The 23,355-nt window shown below is 38.2% G+C and overlaps 2 protein-coding genes and 1 long non-coding RNA gene across 4 annotated transcripts; 2 read left to right on the top strand and 1 right to left on the bottom strand.

Annotated features, from left to right (window-relative positions):
• Positions 1-6: 6 nt before the first annotated feature.
• Positions 7-6,426, top strand: LOC103378631 (uncharacterized). Its single transcript, XR_521522.3, has 4 exons — positions 7-552; positions 5,678-5,780; positions 6,101-6,194; positions 6,285-6,426. It is a non-coding gene; the product is annotated as an uncharacterized LOC103378631 (long non-coding RNA).
• On the bottom strand, positions 1,611-9,774 carry cul4a (cullin 4A). 2 transcript variants are annotated; one of them, XM_025055816.1, is made up of 20 exons: positions 9,174-9,774; positions 7,825-7,940; positions 7,387-7,490; positions 6,928-6,997; positions 6,741-6,814; positions 6,441-6,603; positions 6,270-6,359; positions 6,116-6,198; positions 5,907-5,974; positions 5,659-5,777; positions 5,010-5,202; positions 4,772-4,876; positions 4,570-4,680; positions 4,151-4,236; positions 3,959-4,057; positions 3,218-3,331; positions 3,027-3,132; positions 2,763-2,935; positions 2,531-2,683; positions 1,611-2,448 (listed from the first exon to the last, which is right to left on the bottom strand). In XM_025055816.1, exons 1-20 carry the CDS (start codon positions 9,307-9,309, stop codon positions 2,353-2,355), a joined length of 2,259 nt encoding a protein of 752 aa, XP_024911584.1. In that variant the 5' UTR covers positions 9,310-9,774; the 3' UTR covers positions 1,611-2,352. The 2 variants fall into 2 exon arrangements, with proteins under 2 accessions (XP_024911584.1, XP_008308129.1); XM_008309907.3 differs by having other exon boundaries at positions 3,959-4,066; positions 9,174-9,768.
• A 790-nt stretch (positions 9,775-10,564) lies between these two features.
• Positions 10,565-23,215, top strand: tgfbrap1 (transforming growth factor, beta receptor associated protein 1). The gene is made up of 9 exons (XM_025055849.1): positions 10,565-10,800; positions 12,280-12,995; positions 13,215-13,409; positions 14,189-14,343; positions 14,483-14,565; positions 15,332-15,512; positions 15,635-15,795; positions 17,822-18,341; positions 20,995-23,215. Exons 2-9 carry the CDS (start codon positions 12,299-12,301, stop codon positions 21,181-21,183), a joined length of 2,181 nt encoding a protein of 726 aa, XP_024911617.1. The 5' UTR covers positions 10,565-10,800; positions 12,280-12,298; the 3' UTR covers positions 21,184-23,215.
• Positions 23,216-23,355: the final 140 nt, after the last annotated feature.

The raw sequence follows: 23,355 nt of genomic DNA on the forward strand, positions 1-23,355 counted from the left end.
CAACAAGAATGTGTGTGAAGCAAATTACATCACACAATCTCAGATAAAGAGCTCATTCTCAATCAAATACAGTGGAACCTCGGTTGTCGTACGCCTCCCTTTTTCGAACAATTCGGTTCACAAACTAAATTTTTAACCAAAATGTATCCCGGTTGTACCATAACTCAGTTGCTGAACAAACCAACCATTTTACATTGATTCCTATGGGAAAATGATTGTCTGTAGAGCAGGTAATGGAGCCTAAAATGAATGACAATGAGATGAGATTGCTTTAACCAATCAGATTTTGTTGACAACATCAAGCCTTTCCAGCAGGTCTATATATATGTGAGGCCTGGGGTTTTGGTGTATGTTTCGGTACTGCTTTTATTTGTATTGTGGGCAAGGTGCTGAGTTACATTGATGTGTCACACACCTGCGTCTGGTTTCCTCGTCAGGAGGAAGGTGTATTCAAACGCTACCTTGCAAGAAACCAGTGCTGGATAATCTGTACAAAAGAGCACATGAACTCGTCTTAAGTAAGAGAGAAGGATGGAGAATGGAGAATTGAAGGTGAATAAAATGCATTTTTGCCTCTTTGATAATATTGGAATTGTAATATGTTATTATTGATTCTTTTTGATGTACATTATTCTGCAGCTGTGACTGAATTGTACTAAACTGTACTTGGGGTTTGGGATCAGAACAGTTTGTTGAGAGTGTTTTGGGCATGAATTAACGTTTGGACAGTCATTATTGTTTTAATTATTGCTCACATTTTATTATACGATTTTATTTTGAAATGCGGTCAGTCGTTTGGTTTTAGTTCCGCCAACAAGTTCCGGTCAAAAGTTTGTCGGCACGTCACGCCTTCTGCTGTCTGAAAAGAGCTATTACACTCATCAACAATTTCCCGCAAATACATTGTTGAGTGCAACTGCTCCCTTTTGTCAGCAGAGGGCATGACGTGCAGACAAACCCTTGTGAAACAAATAAAATCGATATCTTTCGATAGTAGACTACCGAAGTAAAAAAAATTGAAATAATGATTATACTGATAACATAATATTGAAGTATATCGCGACTTTAATATTTTTGCTACTGTTTAATATCCATGTAACTAAAACTAAGTTCGTTTCAGGTGAGTTGTGACCATTTGAAGAGTAAGGAGGGAGAGAAGGATTTGTACAAGTTAACTAAACAGGATTACAAATGAGATCAGAGGGACAGTTAAGGTGGACCAGTTTGGAGATAAAGTTAGAGGTGAGGTTGAGATGGTGGATTTGGATACTGGGTGTACTTGGATAAACAGATGTTGGAGTTGCCAGGAAAGAGAACAGAATGACGTGTTTAAATTATTTCTATAATTATAATTTTAAATCATTTTCAATGTCATCAGAACCCAGGTGAGAGCAGTATTCAAGAGAAGATCAGTCCGGATAACCCTACTTATTGGCAACAATTAGTGCTGTAATTTTTATTGGACTAAAAAAACAAAACAATTTTGGTTGTGGTTTGTTTGAATTTTAAAACAATTTTGGTTGTGGTTTGTTTGACATGAATTTCCAGGTGAATAAGCAAACTTAAGAAAATAAAGAATATCAAAACAAAAACAATTTCTATTCAGAAAGTACTGAGTGAATCTTTAAATACCAATTTATTCAGGTTCACTTCTCTCACTCATACAATACAATCTGATCTACAAAAACCTCAACATACGATATTGGCCATTTTGATATTTTGGTCACACATACAGGAAACCTAAAGTCATACCTGCTGTCCATTAGATGTCAGTCCCACAAGTTGACTCCTCACACTGAATATTACACATCAGACTCACTTTATTATGCCTCTTCTCTCTGCTTCTCTGCTAAATCAAGCCACAGAGCACTTAGCAGTTAATGCAGCCATTCATGAGAATACAGCCCCAGGAAAAGAAATCTCTGAACTCATGACAAACCAACTACAGTAGAAAATATGCAATTTCACAACAATGCGATTGGGGAAAAAAAAAAAAAACATTCCAAACCCTTCAAGAATTAGAAGAAGAAAAAAACAACAACAAGAAAACAAACCCAAAAAAGTGCTATTTTTCAGTTTACTTCTGCTTTAGCAGGTTTGTACATTACATTAGCCGATTGCCAAAAAAACCTGGGCCACCCCTGCAGCTCTCTTTCGGAATCCCATCAAAGGTGTCACAGGGTGGGGACAGCTTGGCCAAGTGTCACTTGTCTCTGGATGCTGCTTTCAGGTTCATGAATAGAGGGAAAATAGGCACCAGAGCAGAGTCACTGAAGGGCTGTGAGGCTATACTTTGAAAACCAACTGCATGACTCCAGTCTGGAAAGTCTCAACAGAGCCTCAGAAACCTCTTCAAGCAACATAGTGATACTGGTTTGGTGTCTCTTTGTCACGCTCCATGTAGTCTCTGTCAATGAGTGATTCGATGCGTTTCTTAAGATCCCCAGGCTACATAAAAACAGAAGGACAATTAATTGTACAGCCAAATAAAAATCACAACAGGGGACATTAGGGGATGAAGATACTTCACCTTGACGGGGAATTTTAGCTGGTTGTAGAGCTCGGATACCAGAAGGTTGTGACTGAGGGTTTTCCTCATCTTCATGATGCGCACAACAGCTGCATCTATCTGGTACTGCCTGTCTTGAAACACACGCTCTGTGGTGCTAACCTGCTCCTCTACCTGTGTAAATATGGGTTTAAAATGTGTCAAATATCCTGTAGTTACAGAAATAAACAAAAAGAAAATAAGCTTTTTTTACCGTTTCCTTCATTTGTATTTGGTTGATCTTGATACGGAACAGTTTGTGTTTAAAATCATTGTTAAAATTAAACCGGTCGCCGTCCTCCACGTCTTTCCCCCGAGGGTTCTTGTTAAGAACACGTGCTTTTCCACAGGCCAGGGACTGAAGTGTCCGTCTGAGCTCTCCGTCCTCTGTGAACAAGACCAGCTTATAGTGAGACTCAGCAGGTTCTTCTTGATGATAGAGATTGTTGTATCACATAGGTGAATGTGTGTGTGAGACCTATGCCAGTGCCAGTGCGAATGTCCTCCATGCTGAATTCTTCTCCCTCATTAAACATGAGTAGCACCAGGGTCTGGAACAAGGAAACCTGCAGCTCCTTCTTACCCTTTAGGACAAATACCTCACTGTAAATGCACTTCAAAAATTCACAACTGCCATCTATACGTCTTCTCTGAGCTTTACCAATTTACCTCTTTAAACTCTGATTTTAGCACAGCGTGACCCAGTGTTGGCTGCCACTGCAACTTCCTCCCACTGTGCTTCCCCAGATAAAACAGCTTAAACACTTCCTGGAGTTTTACCATCTAAAGAAACATAAGCACAGTAAAAAAAATATAACAGTAGTTATAGTTGTTATTATGATGTCAGTGGTTACGTGGTTAAGTTTCCGATTGGACTATTTTATGTCCAAATGTGATCATGAGTTTGAATCGCACTGTTCAGGGTCCTTTGGTCTATTTGGGGTCCTGGAGTAATGTCAGTTTGGACGCATTAATTCTAAATCATTTCCATTGAGGGTTGGACTTCTCCTTCTTGTCACTGATTCTGTATGTAACCTATATTGGTAAAATTTTAGGCCCACCTTGGAGGAGGTCAAACTTGGTGTCCTCAGGATTGGGCTTTTTTTTTTAAGATGTTTTTTTGGCTATATTGTATATGATATTTATTCTGTCATAGAGAGTCTTGTTCATGAGTAAGAATAGAAGTCTGGTGGTCAATCTCTCTCTGGTAGACTCACCCTTGCAATGACACGTGCTTGTTTTTACGTCCAATGTACAGATCACTCATTTTAAGCTAAGAGTAAATATCTTTTGTATTTTTAAAGGAATTTTTGCTGGTTTGAATAGGGTTTGTGTCTCTCACAAATACCTGGTTACCTTTACACCAACTAACATGGACATGCTTTACCAACTAACATGGACATGCTTTACCTCTGAGGGCAGATGAACCTCCATGGGTGTGTACGAAGGCCAGTATCCCATAGTCAGGATGTTGACTGTAAGTTCTATGTTGCTGGATTCACTCTGGTTCTGCATATACTGTGTAGAAACATGACTGATTATTCTTATGTATAAGAGATGCAATGGAAGATGTACCGGCGTGTGTTGTAAGAATGAATGTACCTGTTTGAACTGGATCATAATGTCTTTAGATAATTCCATGTCCTTGAACATTCCCTCGAGTTTACTGGTGAACGCGGCTCCACATTCTGCAAGTGCATGTCATACTGTATGTCGATGGTAATATAACCAGTAGCACATAGAAATCTTGCATATTTACAATTAAGTAGAATTCTGAAGGCTTAAATCAAAATGAATAAATAGGGAGCAAGTCTGCATCATAGACTGCTTTTAATGACAAACACATTGTCGGATTAGAACAGTAACACTGGCTGGTTTACATACATACATACACAAACACAAATATATTGTAAGAATTTCCACATTTATGAAACATGCACGTTAACAAGACAGCAGTCTATGACTGTTACATTGATTAATTAACCCCAATAGGGAAAACAGAACCAGGGTGTTAGACTCACCATGTTTGAGCTTGGAGAGCATGGACTTCTCAGCATCCACAGATGCACTTTTTCCAACCAGAAGACGCTTGGCTAAATCTTTTTTATAAAACGCTTCGAAGACATCTTTCCCTGAAAGTACAAACAGTAGAATTCCTAGCAGCAGTGTAAAAAATAAAAAAAAAAAAGCACTGACACACAACACTGGTTAAACTCAATTTACCATGTATAAAACGGAAAATGATCATAATCTTGTCCAGGATTCTCTCCAGCTCCTCTTCTGTAGCCTCTTTGTTTCCTGCTCTTAGCTTAGAATCCACATATTTAGCTAAATAAAAAAGATGAATACAAAACAGCATTAAAATAAAAAACACTGTAGAGGTATTTATTATTCCACTTGATATGCATATTTCGTATGCAGAAACTGTGGTTTCTGTAAAAAAGAAAAAGAAAAAGCATACCGATGAGCTCTGCTGGTTTGTTGGGCCTCCTGTTGATAAAAGTCTCAAAGGCCTCCTTCATGGCATTGACGAAGGCCTCATTCCGTGTGAAGCAACACTGTGCAACATTGTCCATCTTGTCCTTAAAGTCTAGGAGGTCTTGCACCATGTCTTTGTCTTTCTCCGGAGTACAGACAATCTCACCTCCAAAGCTCTAAGATCAGAATGTTAAATCAGAATGATTTAGAATGATTATCAGAATGAATGTCATAGCTGATTGAAATCACTTTATTATGATTAATTATAGATTAACTACTGACAGTTTTAGACAGAATTTGCACACTGAACGCCACATAATATACAGACAGGGTTTGACACCCATACCACACAAAGGACTGTGAATGCAACTTTCTTTTATTATGAAAACTAAAGCATTGTCTTTTTTCTCCTCTTCAAATCTTTTTCCCTTTCTTAAGTTCTCCAAAGACTTATTTTAACAGGCATTTTGAAATGTGCCAAAAAGTAAATATGGGATAATCAATTCATTTAAAGAAATTCAACATAATTTGCACCAATAATAAATAAAATGCAAGGGATGTGTATCTCGTTATTTCTTTGCTAGGCCTGATGGTTGGGGACCTTTGATACGTAGTGCATATATTGACTGTACCTTGATGTAATCCCTCCAGAACTGCAGCAGTGTAGCAAGTCCTCCCTTCACTTTACTAAACAGCTGGTAGAGGAGGGAGAGCTCAGTGACACGGTTCTCATCCAGCAGGGTGCTCAAACCTGGTAAGAAAAACATGCATCTACTGATGAACCTGGTCATGTTTATTACATATGATAAACACAGTGCACAATAAATGTCCTTCTGTTCCTGAGAAAAACAATTGACAAATGACTTCAATACAAACATACCTTTCTGTAGTATTGCTGTCATATGTTCTCCTAGAAGTTGTTTTTCAACACAGGTGATAAGAGGTTTTCTGTGTAATAATGGGAGCATGGAAAAATAATTAACATTGTTTTTTTAACTATACATTCCATGTGTAGGAAAATGCATAAGAAAAACTATACATTCCAGTAAAACAAAATACTGTTTATCTGTTTAGGAAAAACAAACATACTGGGTGCTCTGGTCGAGGTAGCTGACGATTCGATCATTCTCCTCCTCTAAGCGTCGAGCCACGTGATGCAAATACTCAGGTACCTGGACACACATGAAGTCAGCATGTTTTCACAGCAGGACACGCAGGTGAATGATGTATAGATTCAACTCACATCTCTTTCCTGCAGGAGCCGCTGTCCCTCTGCTGCATACAAACGATTTGTCTCCACCAAAAACCTCTCCTCAAAGGAATTTTTATAAACCTTAAAAAAAGCAGATGGACAAGTGGCAACAACAACTTCCAAGATTTTACTCATGATCACAATGATGAGGTGGTCAGCTACCTGCAAGTCTGACAGCATGCCCAACAAGCTCCTGAGCAAACTGCGATCCACCGTCTCCCCATTCCGCTCCAGTTCTATCTGCTCCAAAACTCCATCTACAGTGCGTTTCTGTACCACCGTGTCGCTCACAATGTGAGTACGAAATAATTCCAAACCTGTGTCCCTAAAACACACACTCAGGAACATCAGTCTCCAAAAATCTAAGCAACACTAGCTCCCTAAAACACACACTCAGGAACATCAATCTCCAAAAATCTAAGCAACACTGGCAATAAACATTGGATTTTTTTTTGTTTTTACCATATGGAAGGAAGAAGAGAGTTCTGTAGAACATAGGTTCGATCCAGGAAGAGAAAGATACTCCGAATCATAATCTGACAATAAATAAATAGAGAATGACTTAACACTGGATTAAATTAAAATAAGCAAGACAGAAGGCAAGTACTTTTTAAAATTCGACAAATATTCAATATTCAAATATTCTTACAGTTTGTCTGCAGTGATCCTGCCAACAGCGGTTCATTCGCTTCAGGAAGGAAAGGTTGTCCAAAGACTCTGTGAGTTCAGCATTAAGAAAAATGTTCTACATTCTGATGACTGTTCTCAGATGGAAAGAAACTTACAACTACAACTGCTCATTCATCACTTAAAGGGCAGCATTTGAACATCAGCCAAAAAACAAAACAAAAAAAAAACACTCATTCATAGCCAATTTCAAGCAATTGGTTTGTCTGTGCAGGAAAACAGAAGAACCAGGACAGAGAAATAGGAACATGCAGATATTATGCAGAAAGAGCATTTATATAAGCTGGGACATTAACTTTTTTACCGTGAGACCACAGAAATTTAACACAGCATCAACAGTACTGAAGATTCCACTTGTCAGCTTCATCAGAATGTTAAACATTTGTCTTACCTCCTACATTTGCTAGCAAAAAAAGGATATTCTCTAAACTGAGAGATCTGGGCTCGTACATGATCTTCACAGACCTGTCGAAGCTGCTTGTACAGTGTTGGGGAAACTTTGTAAGAGCACAGATTCTCCACTGCCTTCAGTTCAACAGACAGAAAACAATAAAAATAAACTCTTTACAATCTCAAACCAAAACTAATAGCACAGTTAATATCTGTTAGTGTAGATATCTGTTGTTGTACATAAGGGTCAGTAAAGAAGTAAGGATATATAATACAAATTACAAAAACATTGATGCAATTCCAGGCAATGTTTCTTAGTTAGACGTAGCTGAGGGTCTAATTAAACAGGTTTAATTTAAAATTCAAATAAAATTAACCTAACTGGATAATGGTCATCGACAACAGAATATTTTTGATTGATACAAAAGATCTGAAAATGTAAAACACTACAGGGTTTAAAGAGACAGACCTGATAGAGCTCTTCAAGGTTGTATTTTATTGAGGTGCTGTTCTGAATGGCTCCAACTGCATCTCGCAGCTTCAACCATGTGTCTTCAGTGTAGTTCTCTGCTAGCTTTGGCCTGTCTGTAAAAAAAAAAAGTGAACAACATTTATTTACACCAAGCCCTTATTACCTACCATCATTCATTCACATCACTTCAATTGTACCCAAATACTCTTGAAAACCTTTGCTGATCCAGCTACCTAATAATCTAACATGGCATACTATAGCAGCTGTGCAGCAATCAACACGAGTTAATTTATGTAGGACAACAATTTTAACATCCATTAGTAAAATGGTTACAATACATGGTTATAGCCATGTATTGTTAATTGGGAAAACAATATGTCAAAACTGTCAATGTAGAAAACACACATTTGAGAAGAATTTGGCAGGGCCTCAATGTAGAAAACACACATTTGAGAAGTGGCGGGCAGGGCCCAGGTCCCCATTACTATATAATATTATACTAAATTAACTAATGTATTTATCTTCTTCTTTGCAGCTGTTTCTGAAAATATAAAATAAACAGTACAGTTAATAATAACATTAAAATAATAAAATAAATTAAGGACAGACCTCCTAACATATGCCCCTACTTTAAGGACTGCAGAGCCTGACTGCTGCTCCCCACTGTGCAAGACCCTAATTCACAGGGGTGTTGCATTTGTTGAGCGTATGATGAATTAACATTTTTCATACATGGTGTGTAATAAGCTGTTTTGTATTGCAAGTGGGACCATATATTTATAACTGTTACACATTTTAATCCATACATTATTTTGACTCACCACATACAGTATAACATTGTCATCTGCAAACGTCGTCAAGTCCATCACAAAAAGTCACTCCAACCACACACTGCTAACCTGCTTGCCATTTATTATCTATATATATGTTCATACACACACACACACACATGTGCGTATAGTGTTTGTATACACTCATGAACACACATAACATAATTATAACAATTACAACAACGTCGGTGAGCGGTGCTTTTCACCATCGTCAAGGTTTACAGTACGATTTGTTCTAGTATTGTACAAGCAATTTACTAAAACCCTTCAACACGTCTCGTCTCGCGTTAACGTCATAGTAGATAGAATAGTAATTTACACCTGACCAGGTCACTGCTGTCAGGACCTATTCGACAGAATTGTTTATTCTAAAATGTTTGCTATTCCATTGTTTTGAGGTATATTCACACAAACTGCTTATCTGTTAACAGTAAAACTAAGTTAGACTCTGTCTGTAAAACCTAACATGCATGTTCTATTGTTATGAGTGTGTGTGTGCCGGTATACTGACAATACCTTTGAAATTTTTGATCACCAACTTCTTTGACGTTTTGCCTGTGGCCACAGCAGAGGTTCTGGCCAGTCCGTTGTTGGTGTGTTCGGTTAGGGCACAGAAGCCGCCCCTCTTGTCCTGTCGAGTATCCTCTGCCATTATCAGATAAATGCTTTGACTCTACAGAGCACTGTTGTGCTAAGTTCTCTTGGCTCCTACGGTCGATTTCAAATAATTATCACTCTCGTATAAGCTATAGTATTTTATATGGCACAGGCAATGACACTCTATTTAAACGCTACCATAAACACTACCGACTAATGTAGGGTTAATACGCCAGAAAACAACTGCGGTGTAGCTACATACAAGCTAACATAGTGTTATCTGCAGCACACAACAACCTCCAGTTTTCTTCCTTCTTCAAAATACTTTGGCTTCTATAGAGTAAAGCATTCTCGTGTCCACTACTTCCGGTTTTAAACCACTTAACTTTTTTTGTTAAGCGGCACTAAACCAAAACATATAAGCTGCATGTTTAGCGTTTGGTATGACAGATGGATACTATGGCGCTATCTTTATCATTGAGCTAACTAGCACAACAAAATGGCTGTCAGTACCCATTCGAGAATTTCATTTTGTTCTGCGCATGTGCGAAAATTCCAACTTAAGACAAAACTTTACTCGCTGATTACGCAAAACTTTTAAGACATACAAAATGATAAAAATTTAATATATCATATGCATTATAATATAGAGTTGTTAATAGACAAAACTTGTACACATATCTATTATACGAAGATATATTAGAATCAAAATTGATTGATACAGTACTTTTTAATAAAAGTTGAATAAAACAACAAATTTGGAAAGCAATGGGTTTCCCTTGTAAATCTCTGTTTATCCTGAGTTTATTTGAGTTTTTTCACATGCCTTCTCATCCTTAATGTCTCTTAATACTAGGGACACACGATACAAGTGTTGCCAAAAGCACTTGGGGAAAAATAATTTGATTGCCTGTGGTGGACTTTGTCCAATGTTTAGTTCTGCCCTCTCCCGATGGCTGTTGGTATTGGCTCCAACAATTTTTAAACACGGGATTACGGTGTTTGTCTGAGAAAAACCAAAAGCCCTTTTTCTTTAAATCATCAACAGGTCGATAGATAGAAATCGGTCGTTTAATGTCACAGATCATGCAAAATGTTGTTGTTCTTGTTTGTAATCTTTCAAAGGGTGCGAAGACTCTATAGATATCAATTTAGTAATGCTAGTAGAGTAATTATATTAGGCTGGCTTACCTTAATAGCTAACATTTTGCAACCTAATTTAAGAAAATAATAAAGTCCGTTCTATTTTAGAAAAAACATCAAATTCCCTACAAGTTTGGTAGACATGAACGCAGCACTGCATCACCCACCCCAGTAGATCAGTGTAACTGGGCGGTGTTACATTCTGGAAGGAAGGGAGGAAGCAAGGAGGCAACGTCGCTGCCATACAAGTCAGCAGTCCTGCTTGTCAGTGCAGTGTCTATACCAGCAGTATGGCTGTGTTAATCAGCAGGTGGAAATAAATGCCAGGACCGCTGTGTGTGGAGTCGTAAGGCTCGTTTGTATGTGGAGGTGCCTACTGCCGTCTCATGCTCTGTCTGTAGTGGTACGTAAATGCTAGCATCACGGATAAATTAAGCAAAGAGAGCTTCTGTACTTAAGCATCTAGTCAAGACGACAGAGGCTGGATTAAATAAGTACTTCTCCCATGACACATATGTCAAGCAGCTCACAAGTAATGACTACAAGCCATTCATTATATAGAATTTTTAAAGTGATGGATAGCATTGGCATCATTGTAGAACAGGCTTGTCAGGCTAACATTAGCATGTTTATCATCCCGGCCTAGAAGCGACTCTGTCAATTAAAAACTGAACCAGACTTCATCATACGTATAATCTACAATGCAAGTTAAATATCCCGCATACACACATTCACTGTTCACCAGAACTGTTTCTTCTGCAATTAAAATTCATAGACGGCTATGTCTAGGCTAGTTAGCTTGTACGTCATTAGCTGTCAGCACAATCGGCGCAAAATTATTTACATTATTTTATAAAAGGGAAAATTATCCATTCCAGTTCAGGGACATAGGAACACGTTCTCAAGTTTTAAAAATAAGACGTCTTAATTAACTTATCATTAAGACGACTTACCAAGTCTGGTTAATTATCTTGGAATTGTGAGATACCCAAGTCGCAATAACAACATAAAAAGTCGGGAATGGATATTGTCAAATAGAGATAAAAAGTCGGGAATGGATATTGTCAAATTATGACGTGTAACGTTATAACATTGAACAACAACAGTGAATTTTTAATATAGTCAAACCCAGGGTATTTAAATGTTGAGAGATGAGAAGTACACGTTATTATCAGCTAAAGTCCAAATTGTGATAATGGAGATAAAAGTCAATATATTAGTCAATTAGTCGATATTATACTTAGGGCACTACTGCGCACAGAAAGGACCTAAAAACTCATTGTTACACATAATATCTTAAATTAAGATGTCCAAAATGAATCAAATATTAAGTGAACAGTGACTAATGATAATTATAATAAAGCATCAACTTAATTTATTCAACTCATTAGCTCCCTTTATAGAGACTAATATAAAGTCACTAGCTTTAGCATAAATATTGTCTGTTAAACGTATATGTAGAATTCATTTTATATATATCATAAGTGTCCCATTCTAGGATATGAGTTAACTTGAATGTTTAACTTTCTGCGATGTGGGTCACGTTTACATGTGTTAAAAAACAGCATAGGAATTATAAAAACAGTAAAGCAATACAAGTATGTAAACTTAATATCCTGTCCATGTATCCATTTGCTACATTTTTACGACTTTCAGAGGAGTTGCTTTGATAACTGTTACAATCAGTGACCAATCACCTGCTAACTAATCATTAATGTCTTATTTAGCATTTCAAATATGGACAGATAACTTAATTTACAGTTAAAAAATGATAAATTGACCATGTTAGTTGCACCTGTAATTGTTGGTCAAACTATACTCTGATGTATGGACACCAACATGTTTGCAGCTTTAATGTCTCTCTGTTTTTTGTATCTTCTAGTGTAGATGCCTTTGTTGAGATGAGCGTGAAGGCTTTTGAGCTTGTCCCCGCTGTGGAGCGAGAGCTTCTTATGGGCGAAAAAGCTCGCATCAATATCGAGTGTATCGAATGTTGTGGGAAGCACTTGTATGTGGGCACCAATGACTGCATCATCCACCATTTCCTGTTGGAAGAGGTCACTTCCTCTAAAGGGAAACTGAGCTACCTGGCTCAGAAACTCTTGCACAAATACCTGGGCCTAAAGAAGCCGGTTGCTGAGCTTCGAGCGGCTTCGGCCCTGGAACGTTTGATTGTGCTTTGCGATGGTGTAGTGTTTCTAGTCGATATGGTGACGTTGGAGACTGTGCCCTCAGCAGCAGGAGGTGGAGCAAAAATCAGAAATGTGACAGGATTTTGCATAAACGAGAATCCAGTCAATGGTGATCCTTTCTGTGTGGAGATGGGTGTCCTTACCTCCAAACGGCGTACAGTCCAGATTTACATGATTTACGAGGACAGAGTCCAGCTGGTCAAAGAGGTGAGCACCCCTGAGCAACCGTGTGCCCTCAGTCTGGATGGTTACTTCTTGTGCCTGGCCCTCGCCACACAGTACATGATCTTGAATTACAACACAGGATCCTTCCAAGATCTTTTCCCTTACAACAGTGAAGAAAGAAGACCTATTGTAAAAAGGATTGGCAGGGAGGAGTTCCTTTTAGCAGCACCTGGTGGTCTCGGTGAGTTGGATATGTTTAAACACTTTTTTGATTTAGTGAGTCCTGACAATAGTTCTGAATGAATGCTCCAGTGTTAGCTACATGTCTGCTAAATAGTTGGAATTTTTATTTAGTTATTGTACAGTAGCTGATGACATTGTCCATGAATTAAATGACATACATTTTTTTTGTCAATGTCACGAGTATGAATAATTTAAAAGTGTAACTTGTTCCTCCTAGGAATGTTTGCCAATGCAGAGGGAGTGTCTCAGCGAGCTCCTGTCAACTGGTCAGAGAGGGTGATCTGTGCCGCTGTATGTTTTCCTTATGTGGTGGCCTTAGATGAGAGCTTCATCACCATCCACAGCATGTTAGATCAACAGCTGAAACAAACCCTTTCATTCAGGGATGGACACATTCTCCAAGACTTTGAAGGTATCGACATATTCAGTCAATTCTATCTAGAATATTATCTTACCAAGCAGCATGTTCAACTCAACAAATTTGTAGACTAACATTACCACATTTTGGAGTTTTTTTAAAGGTTGTCCAGGGATGAATACGCTTACTTTATGCACTCTATATGAAATGAAAGACTAATTAAAGTTGTAAGTCTAAATAAAACTTGTTAGAAAACCACAGATCAAATCAAAACAACAGTGATATGCAGGAGCTGTTTACAAGGTAGAGCCATCGGTAGATCTATCTCTGTATTCTCCCAAGGACATAAAAGGTTCACTCAAGCTTGAACGGTTTTAGTCGCACAAGACAAGGTTAACTCTTTTCTCCACGTCTGACCTTCATTTCTCATCACTGCAAAGCAAACCTCCACCTCTCCGTGTTTTCTTTAAAGCAAACCTCCACCTCTCCGTGTTCTCTTTCACCTGCTCCGTACTCTCACCACAGATGACAATGTCCTCTGCAAACAATCATGGAACATTGAGCCTTCTGTGTCTGTGAAAAGGAGCAAAAAAAATATATAAGAGAGACTATAACCCCCCCCCTGTCCCCTTAAAAAAAACATTTTAACCCAGGACCAATAGAACTTTAATCTTTACTAATATTGCAGCCTTTAGTTTCTCATTTTTGTGAAATGTGTCGTGAATTCAAATGTCTTTTATGTGTGAAGTCTGCTAAATGCTCAAACACTGAGATGGTGTGAATGATGTGACATCACTGTTGATATTTGCTTCTTGTTTTTGTGTGCTTGTCAGGTAAAATGATACTGGCTTCCACTAAGGCAGTATATGTCCTGGTTCCTCTGCCACTGGAGAGACAGATCCAGGACTTACTGGCTGGTCAGAGAGTAGAGGAGGCACTCACACTTACAGAGGGGGCACAGAGAAATATCCCCAAAGACAGGTTCCAGGTAAACAACAGTGTTTGTTTTTCTATCTCAAATCAAATTGATAATCACGAAAGGAGATCTTTTTTTTTTTTTTGTCCTCTTTCTGATCTGACTGCTAGTTGATGTTCAGTGAGACCTTACAGATTGTCTGTGTCCACAGATTTTGCATAAAAGGATCCTCCAACAAGTGGGTTTTATACAGTTTGGCCAACTTCAGTTTTCAGAAGCAAGAGAACATTTCAGGTAAGAGGAGGCGATGGGTTTTGTTGGTTTCATATGATTCTGATGTGTAGCTTGATATTTTCGCCTTATTTTGTGTTCATGTGCAGAGGTTTTTAGCCTATGTTTCATTTAGACCTTTATCCATTTATCCGTTTATCCATTTTATTATTATTATTATTATCTTGTTGTCTGACACAAATGTAGCAGGAAAATCAATCTTCTACGTTCTACGTACATCAGCAAGGTCTTTACCTTCTTTATGTATTGCTTGAGGTTATCTTTTTTTGTATAGTGGGCAGTAAAGCAGTCACAACATTTATTCACAAGTCAGATCAGTCGGTAATGGCCCAAAAATAAAAATAAAAAGGTTGGCTGTTAGCATTGCTAGCTTGTCTTATCCAGTTTTAAGGCTGACTCAAAATCAAACACTGCACAATAGCCGGCTGCCAAACATACATAGTTCTATAAAAGTTCAACACACAATAATAATATTAATTTATGTATTAAAATATTTTATGTCTTATATGAAAGTATTTCAGTAATAGTTAAACCTGGTGCTTAGCTAATAAATAAAGTTTTGATAGTTTTTTTATATTTTCATTTACTGTACTGTTCAGTGTGCCTCAACACTCTGCTAAAAGTTTTGATATACTTTCAAAATATTATAATAATTATAATATTTCAGACCATATCGCTCAGCCCTGGTCATAGGAATGTTGTTGAGTGTTTTCATTTGTGGTGGAAGGACAAAAACAGCACAATTTATCTTACGTCATTACATCTACAGGAAGGGTCAACTGGATGTGCGTGAGCTGATTTCCCTCTACCCTCTCCTGCTCCCAGCGTCTTCTTCGTTCACACGCTGCCACCCTCCTCTGCATGAGTTTGCAGATCTTAACCAACTGGCTCAGGGAGATCAAGAAAAAGTGCTGCACTGCAAAAAGTTCCTCATTAGGTATCTGGAAGAGGTATGTGAAGTTTAAAACGGAAACATGTTTACACAGGTTTTTTTCCAGGTCTACCTGTCAGGTGATCCTGTCTTGTGTGTGTGGTTATGACGGAAGGTTTTGTTTTCGATTTTCCTCAACAGGTACGAAGCACAGAAGTAGTGAATGGCTGCCGAGAGGATGTGGACACAGCTTTGTTAAAACTGTACGCCGAACAGCATCACGAAAGCCTCATGGAACTGCTCACTTCAGACAATTCCTGCCTGCTGGCTGACAGCATCCCATGGCTGGAAAAACATCACAAGTGAGAGACTTGGGTTTTTGATGATTAAAACTAGCTGTTAGCTGTTATATTCATGTAGATGTGTTAATCACAGATCAATGTTTTATTTTGACATCTCTGAAGAGATATTTCTGTCACTTTATATTATGGTTCAGACTGATAATTAGAGGAAACATTACCGCAATCTGTCTTTTATTACAACACGGACTCTACATCATTTGACAAGTTGAAAATGAAAGAAATGTAATGTGTTGACATCCACAGATGCACATTGCACCTTGGCCACAAGTTTAATAGCTGGTTTAATATTATCAAAAAAATTAACTGTCCAACAGGCCAAACGGCTCCTTAAGATAAGATAGTTTGTACTTTGTACATACATTATAACAATGTCTTTAGTCCGTACAAGATGGTACCGACAGATGCTTTCAGTTTTAGTTTGACTCGAATGTGTAATATGCCAGAACACACAACAAAAATGGAGATAATGAGAAGACAATGGTTGTTCGATGTTGTTTTTCAGAATTAAAATTTCTGTATTATGGTGATTAGTTGATTATCAAATTATCTACTCGATTATACTCTGATAATAAAATACATTTTCAGTTATATTTTAAATTTTTTAACGTTACATGACGACACAAACAAAACTTGATTTGAGTTTGAGGGGGCGTTGTCATTTGTAATTGACATCCAGAAATGACTGACCGATTACTTTGAATAAAACAATCGTATGATTAATTAAAACGATTCCTTAACTCCAAGCGTTAAAAAAAATCCTATGGGATAGCCTGCTCCTGTTGTTCTTCAACTGGACAGTTCAATATCGTCTTTCAGTACAACGGTATCTGATTTTTCTTTTAATTAATTTAAATGTTCGTCCAATTTTCATAACACGTTTTTAATATGGATGAAGACGGTGAAAAGATCACCGTTGTCTTTACACAGTGGACTGCCCTTCTTTGGCTTCTTGGCCTTAGATTTGTTTATTTGAGATACACCACTCCAACCCTAACTGGGATATAGACACGTGACAACAATAGGCGAAAATGATACGCATGTCTATATCTTACCTGATTATTCAGATAGTCAGAAAAGTGATCTTTTAAACGTTTAGTGACGTTTTAGAATCGCTTATTTACTCACCGAGCGAAGCTTAGCCAGACAGCTGGCAAGTTACTTCCGCCCCGTTCAGTACATTAGACGTGCGGACGAAGTCGAAGCTCTCCCTTCACAGCTGTCCCGTCGAATATCTTGTCGAATAATGTATCCCAACAATCGGCGAAAAAACTATATCACAATATCCCAATGTAAAAAATGCCACAGGGTGTTATAATAAAGGGAAGGTTGACGTTTGAGAGATTGTGCGGAGACGTAGCGGTCTTCGGGTCTTGCTAACCCTTTCCTGACAAGTGCCAGCCCCCTTCCCGAAAACAACGCTGTGACTTTGTGTAGAACCCGAGCGCTGATTGGCTATCAATACTGTCAATCAAAATGTTCACAGTTTTTTCTTTTTTTACGGGGGCTTTTTGGCTCTGTGTAGGATATGTAGGATGAATTAATTATGTTAGCTTTAAAGTTACCCTTTTCTATTTAAGTTCAAGAATGATTTCTCTATACATGGCAAATTACACGTGTTTATGTTACAACTTTTTTCCTTGTATCCAATATTTAGAGACTTTGGTTCTAAGTGTAAGCAGTTAATTTTTGGTAACTACTGATTACTTGCTAGCTATGTCTAGCGGTAATTTAAGGAAAAAGTTTTACTTCCTGGCCAGGCTTTCAGTGATTATATTCTTCTTCTTCTTTTTTTTTTTTTGGGGGGGGGGGGGGGTCATTTTTTTTTTTTTTTTTTTTAATTTTAAGAGTTAGTTTGGAAATATATAAAGTGTCAGGGTCTGTTGTTGTTTCATTTTATTATAAACTTGGTTGAAACCTTTTTTTTTTTAAATAATAAATCCACTCTATATAATGTATTCTTGTAGTGTTTAGCTAGGAAAAGTGTTATTACTAACATATTATTTGTTTATTTTTAACAATGTGTAAAATACATTGGTACAGAATTACCGGCCATATGTTGTTCATCTGTTCATCTGCTTTGTCTAGGTAAGATTGAGAACTGCCAAGATCTGCTGTTAGAACGTGCAACACTACACGGGAAACTAGAGGAGCACGATAAAGCGCTGCAGATATTAGTGCACGAACTTAAAGACTTCCAATCTGCTGAGTCCTTCTGTCTCTGGGCATCATCTTGCCAGGATTCCACTTACAGGCAGAAGCTGTTTCATCTACTCTTAAGTGTTTATCTCGATGGGAACCACTGTGGAAGGTCAAATGCAGGGGGCAGTGGTGGAGAGTATGACATGGCGGCCGTGGACCTTTTAAATCGGCATGGAGAGGTGTTTGACGCGGCCCAAGTTCTACGAATCCTTCCGGAAAGCTGGTCACTGCAGCTGCTTTGTCCGTTCTTGAATCGAGCCGTCAGAGCCAGTATGCACGCCTGTCGCATGTCCCAGATTGGTTTGGGGCTAGCTCATTCGGAAAACCTTCAGCTACTCCATGACAGGGTGAGACGCACATAACATAACAATGTTGTCAAGTTTATTAACAACTCACTTTTACTTCTTTTAGATGCTGTTTTTACATGCTTAGTTGATTGATGTGAGTGATTTTATTAACTACAACATGGTAAAACAAGGATCTAAGGCATCAAAATATTTGACATAGTTTATCATAATATCTTGTCAAGCTTCGACCTATGTTACGTTTTATTTTATCAAGTGTTCAAATCTCAAATTTTGAAATCAGAGCAGGCATCAGAATTTTAACAGAACTTGAATGGAAACCTTTTAGAAGTGGGATGTTTTGCTACAGGAAAGAGAGGACTCATTATCTAGAGCTTTTCTAGAGTTTTACGCTTGGGTCAAGTGATTTAAGAAAGATAAAGGGGAGCCTCAAAATAACCCTAGAGAGGGAACGCCTTTCATATATAAACAATGAGTCAAACTCAAGTGGGATTTTGTAGAGACGTCAGAATTAGAGTTGATGCAAATGCCAATTGTGTGATTTAGTTCATCACTTTTTGTCCCAGCATTATCCATTCACAATAAACTGGACCTAGACACTAGCCAGAAATTCCTAAAAAAGGTAATGTAATACTGTTGTTATATTGTAGCCACAAACACAAGATGATCAATTCGCAGAAGACTTGTAACCACCTAAGAGGCTGTAAGTAAATTGACTTCAACTGCGTTGTTACTGTTAAAACACAACCCCTCTTCCCACAAAGTAACAGTTAAAGACTTGTAAAAGTCAGCCAACTGCGTTGTTACTGTTAAAACACAACCCCTCTTCCCACAAAGTAACAGTTAAAGACTTGTAAAAGTCAGCGAGTGATCGCCAAAACTAGCCTCGTGGTCTCCAAGCAATGGCTGTCTCATCAAATGTAACCGGTATTTTCTCCGAAAGAAATGTGAGAACTTAAAGTTAGCATTACATTGAACAACTTTAGTGTGTGTAAAATTGCACTACCACATCATAATGTCGTAGAACATTCAGCAAAGACTGAGAAATGTCTGGTGTGAGCTTTAAAGAAAACTCGTTCACACCCTCCCTGCATCCCTGATTTATTTTTTTTCCACTTTCAAAACAGAACTGAAATTTCCAAAATATCTTTATATTTCTGTTTCGAGGTGAGGCAAAAAAAACTGAACTTGTTCAACATCTAACAACTGATAGGTGAACATTCCTAAAAAATAGTTTTATAATTAAAGCCAACATTAGCTGAACGTCGAGAGAACCTTTTTAAAAACTTAAGATTTAACAAGTCTGTGTTAAATCCTGAGTCATTTAAAAAAAAATTCCTCAATTCCCGTAATCCGTCATGAAAGTTGTCTGAGGGAAAAGTCTGCAATAACTGATAACATCCCAGAGCTTAGCGCAAAAAAACATGAACTGCCTAACAAGTGCTGGAAGCTGAGAGAGAGTGGTGAGGACACTACCTCTGCCTACTGTGTTGAAAGAAGAAAATACTTTACTATACTATAGTATAATACTATACTTTACTGGATGGTGGCACGCGGTCAGTTCAAACAAAAACAAAACCTGCTGTGTTCATATGTTTTTAATAGTGTAGTCAAATATTATATACATTATATATATATCACATTATTCAGCTCATCTGTTCTCTGACTTTACCATGACTTTTCCTAATAATATCTTGACTCACGAGAAAACTGGAATAATCAGGCAACAAGGTGCCAGGGTGTTTAAGGTCATGTTTTGCTTGACAGGATGGTCACGATTTTTCCACACAGTCCAAAAATCAGGCTGTAGATTGACTATAGGTACAATATCGGCATAGGTGCAGAGCCTGCAATGAAGTGGTTAACTGTCTAAGGTGCATCCCCCCTATTTCCCCCCCAACGACTGCTGGGATTGGCTCCAGCTCCCCATGACTCTGGACAGGAAGTACGACTGCTGGGATTGGCTCCAGCTCCCGGTGACTCTGGACAGGAAGAGGTAGACAATGAATGACTGAAATTATGACTAGTTTAAATGTAACTACCTCCAAACCAACCAAAACGTTGGGTGTTTTATTGGTTAAAACTATTGATATACGTAGATTGAATGGGGCAGTGGTGGCGGGGTGGTTAAGGAAACTAAAACTATTGATATACGTAGATTGAATTCAGGTTCGATTCCAGCAGATGCCACGTTACCACCCAGGTGCACTAAGCACAGCACTGTCCGTACACACTGCTCCCCCGGTGCCTGAGCTTCCCCCAGCTCACTGTTACAACAATGACAAGTAATTCACTTTCACACTAGACTGTACTTTTTAAAATCGTATCTACAGGTGCAAACTGGCTAAAAACATGTTTCACTGAAGCAAGTGATAGACTTGGCTTTTGTAAACTAGTGTCTGTCCGCTGGATGTGAGACATCCACTTCAGGACAGACACTTTCGAGCCAATGGTTAATCTGACGGAAACAAAATATGCTAATTTTTCTGTTCCGATTTTAGTATTCAATGGTTAATCTGACGGAAACAAAATAATAATTTTTGTCTGTTACAATTTTAGTATCGTTATCCTTGACACAAAGCAGTCGTTTAAAGGTTTTAACGTGCAATAAATCTGTGAGCTGAGGAACTTTCTGCATACGCTCCATTTAACTCATGTCCTGTCTGTTTTTTTTTTGTTTTTTTTTCTCCTCCAGTTAGAAGAGCGTAAAAAGAACATTGTCGTGTCCGAGAAGAAGGGATGTCACCTGTGTCACAACACCTTCAGTCAGCCAGACGTAGTTTGTTTGCCCGGTCCAGTGCCTGTTCACGCTCACTGTGTCGCCCGGAGAGTAAGAGACTCTCCCACAAAGAGACTGTTAGCTAACAGCAGTAACCACACGTGAGACACAACCACAGAAGCTGTCATATGACCTGTGTGTGAGCAACCAGAATAAAGCCGAATGTACAGAGATTTGTTAAGGCAGAGGACTGTTTCATTTTTACAGCACACTATGACACAGATAAGGTTGACAAGGCAGGCTGTACTCGTGTGCGTTTGCGTGCGTATGAGTGAGAAATCGGAGACATCGGCTTTTAATTGTCATGCTGCACTGTTGGTTTTTACTGAAGTGAAGAAGAAAAAAAAATCTGCCTTTAAACCAATTTAAACGAATAGAAAAAAAACAGCTCCCGTCTTTAGATGTGTTTTAATTGCTGTCTGCACTTGGACAGTCCACAGAACTGTGATTTGACCAACTGCATGCTATTTATATAGCATATTTTAATTGTACTATTTAATTATCTTGAACTCATAAAATAGTATCACCGTAATTGTTTACCTTTCTTTTTTTGTTAAACGTCACTGTAAAAAAAAAACACAAGGGGTCTCTCTACAGATTAACTACGATGCTCAAATTTTGATTAAGACATTTGATCCCAAATTCACACACAACCTTCACAAGTGTAAATGGATATAGTCGATACTGAAACATACTCAACGTCACCGATTTATCAGATCGCCTTAGACACGTGATCAGTCCCATCAAACTGTCTTGTCGTCACAACCACATTTTAAGTCTACCTATTTGCAGTGCAGTAGCAATCCGCCAGATGGCACTAACACACAACCTTCAAACATGCGATGATCCACAGTTGAATTTACTGAGGGTTTCACCTTTATTCTCACTATGCTTTTCAATATTAGGGGTAAAAAGTATGCGGGCCACGAATTGTCCAGAGCTGTTAAATCAATCACTATTCACAGATCATTAAAAAACAAGATGCTTTGACCGTCATTGGGGTAATTAAAATACTTCAGGTGATTAATCATTGCTGACACGAGTGAATGCATGTGCCGTGCTTTTTGCATTCCTGGGGAAAATAATGAAAAAGAAACAAAAGCTTTATCAGCTGTGACTTTGGTGGACCAAGAGCGTCCGACCTGTATCGTCTCAGCTTTCATAACCAGTCTCCTGAAGAGTGCTGGAGTTACGGCTTTAACCTTTTAATCTCAAATCCGCCTGCAGAGTTGGAAGTCGGCCCCGTTCCATCATAATGAAGCCCTAAAATTCTTTACAGACTTGTCATCTCAAAGAACTGCCCTGTCCTTTTTAGCACATTCCCTGCATTGTGTATGTGTCAGATACCAGTAAAGTGAACCTTGGACCCCATAAATGTCTCGCACTGACAGGCATAACTAGCGGCCAGGCACAACAGCTCTCTGTCAGTCATAAACAGGGGTTTACTGTATTCTTCAATGATGGTTTGCAAATTATGTTAAACAAAAGTTGTGTCTGCAGCAAAGGCGTGAAATTCATTGAAAGGATTGAGGGGAAAATCCTGGAATTTTAACTGGTGACTCGGGACAGCTTTTTCATGTGTCTCACAACAGATGCTCATCGAGATCTCTGGTAAAGCAAGCACCCTTTGAGAAGTTTCTCTTTAATCAGTCCAAAAGAAGGTTTGGTAATATTCCCAAATAAGGTCTCCAAGGATGATCTTTTTTTTCCTTTGGAGCCCTTTCAGATGTTTATTACTGTCTTGTATGTCTCTGTCCAACTGACTAAAAAGACGTGTGTGTCGTGCGCTTTGCTCTTTTCTCTGGTGTCCGTGCTGTTGACGCTTGTATTTTGTAGCTGCGACCTATTTCTGTAGACACAGCACTATTTTTCTACCATAGACGTTTGATTTTTTTTGTAGATAACGTAGTGTGCTGCTTGCTTAAAAGTCCTATCCTATCACTGACTTACAATAATAATTGTAATGTATGAACACTACGGTTCTGTGGGTTGAAGTGAATTTTATAAATATATGTGTACTGATATGTATATAATAAATTTGTACTTAATTTTGCTTTCCTAATTGATGCCAACACAGGTGTAGTGTACAGCTGTAAATCTGTCCAATTTAAATAAAGAGAAATGCCTGATTATCTCACACCGTCTAACTAGGCCCTTTGCTTCACATATTGAAATAAAAGATGGCTAAGGGCCATTAACTTTTGAGGGTTCAAATTGTGACGTAAAATGTCACTCTACACAATTTTCTGACTGACAAAAAAAATAGGACAACTCTCA

This window comes from Cynoglossus semilaevis, chromosome 5, assembly GCF_000523025.1.
Source record: "Cynoglossus semilaevis isolate Cse_v1.0 chromosome 5, Cse_v1.0, whole genome shotgun sequence".
NCBI classification, from domain to species: Eukaryota; Metazoa; Chordata; class Actinopteri; order Pleuronectiformes; family Cynoglossidae; genus Cynoglossus; species Cynoglossus semilaevis.

What these genes read in the sequence shown, in the direction of transcription:
- cul4a (XM_008309907.3), bottom strand. Translation starts at nt 9,309, where the DNA reads ATGGCAGAGGATACTCGACAGGACAAGAGGGGCGGCTTCTGTGCCCTA. An exon ending in ACCTTGAAGAGCTCTATCAG is followed by an intron (nt 7,491 to 7,824) that starts GTCTGTCTCTTT and finishes GTTGAACTGAAG; the next exon opens with GCAGTGGAGAATCTGTGCTC. An exon ending in GGCTCCTGCAGGAAAGAGAT is followed by an intron (nt 6,199 to 6,269) that starts GTGAGTTGAATC and finishes ATGTGTGTCCAG; the next exon opens with GTACCTGAGTATTTGCATCA.
- tgfbrap1 (XM_025055849.1), top strand. Translation starts at nt 12,299, where the DNA reads ATGAGCGTGAAGGCTTTTGAGCTTGTCCCCGCTGTGGAGCGAGAGCTT. An exon ending in AGCAGCACCTGGTGGTCTCG is followed by an intron (nt 12,996 to 13,214) that starts GTGAGTTGGATA and finishes TGTTCCTCCTAG; the next exon opens with GAATGTTTGCCAATGCAGAG. An exon ending in GAAGCAAGAGAACATTTCAG is followed by an intron (nt 14,566 to 15,331) that starts GTAAGAGGAGGC and finishes TTACATCTACAG; the next exon opens with GAAGGGTCAACTGGATGTGC.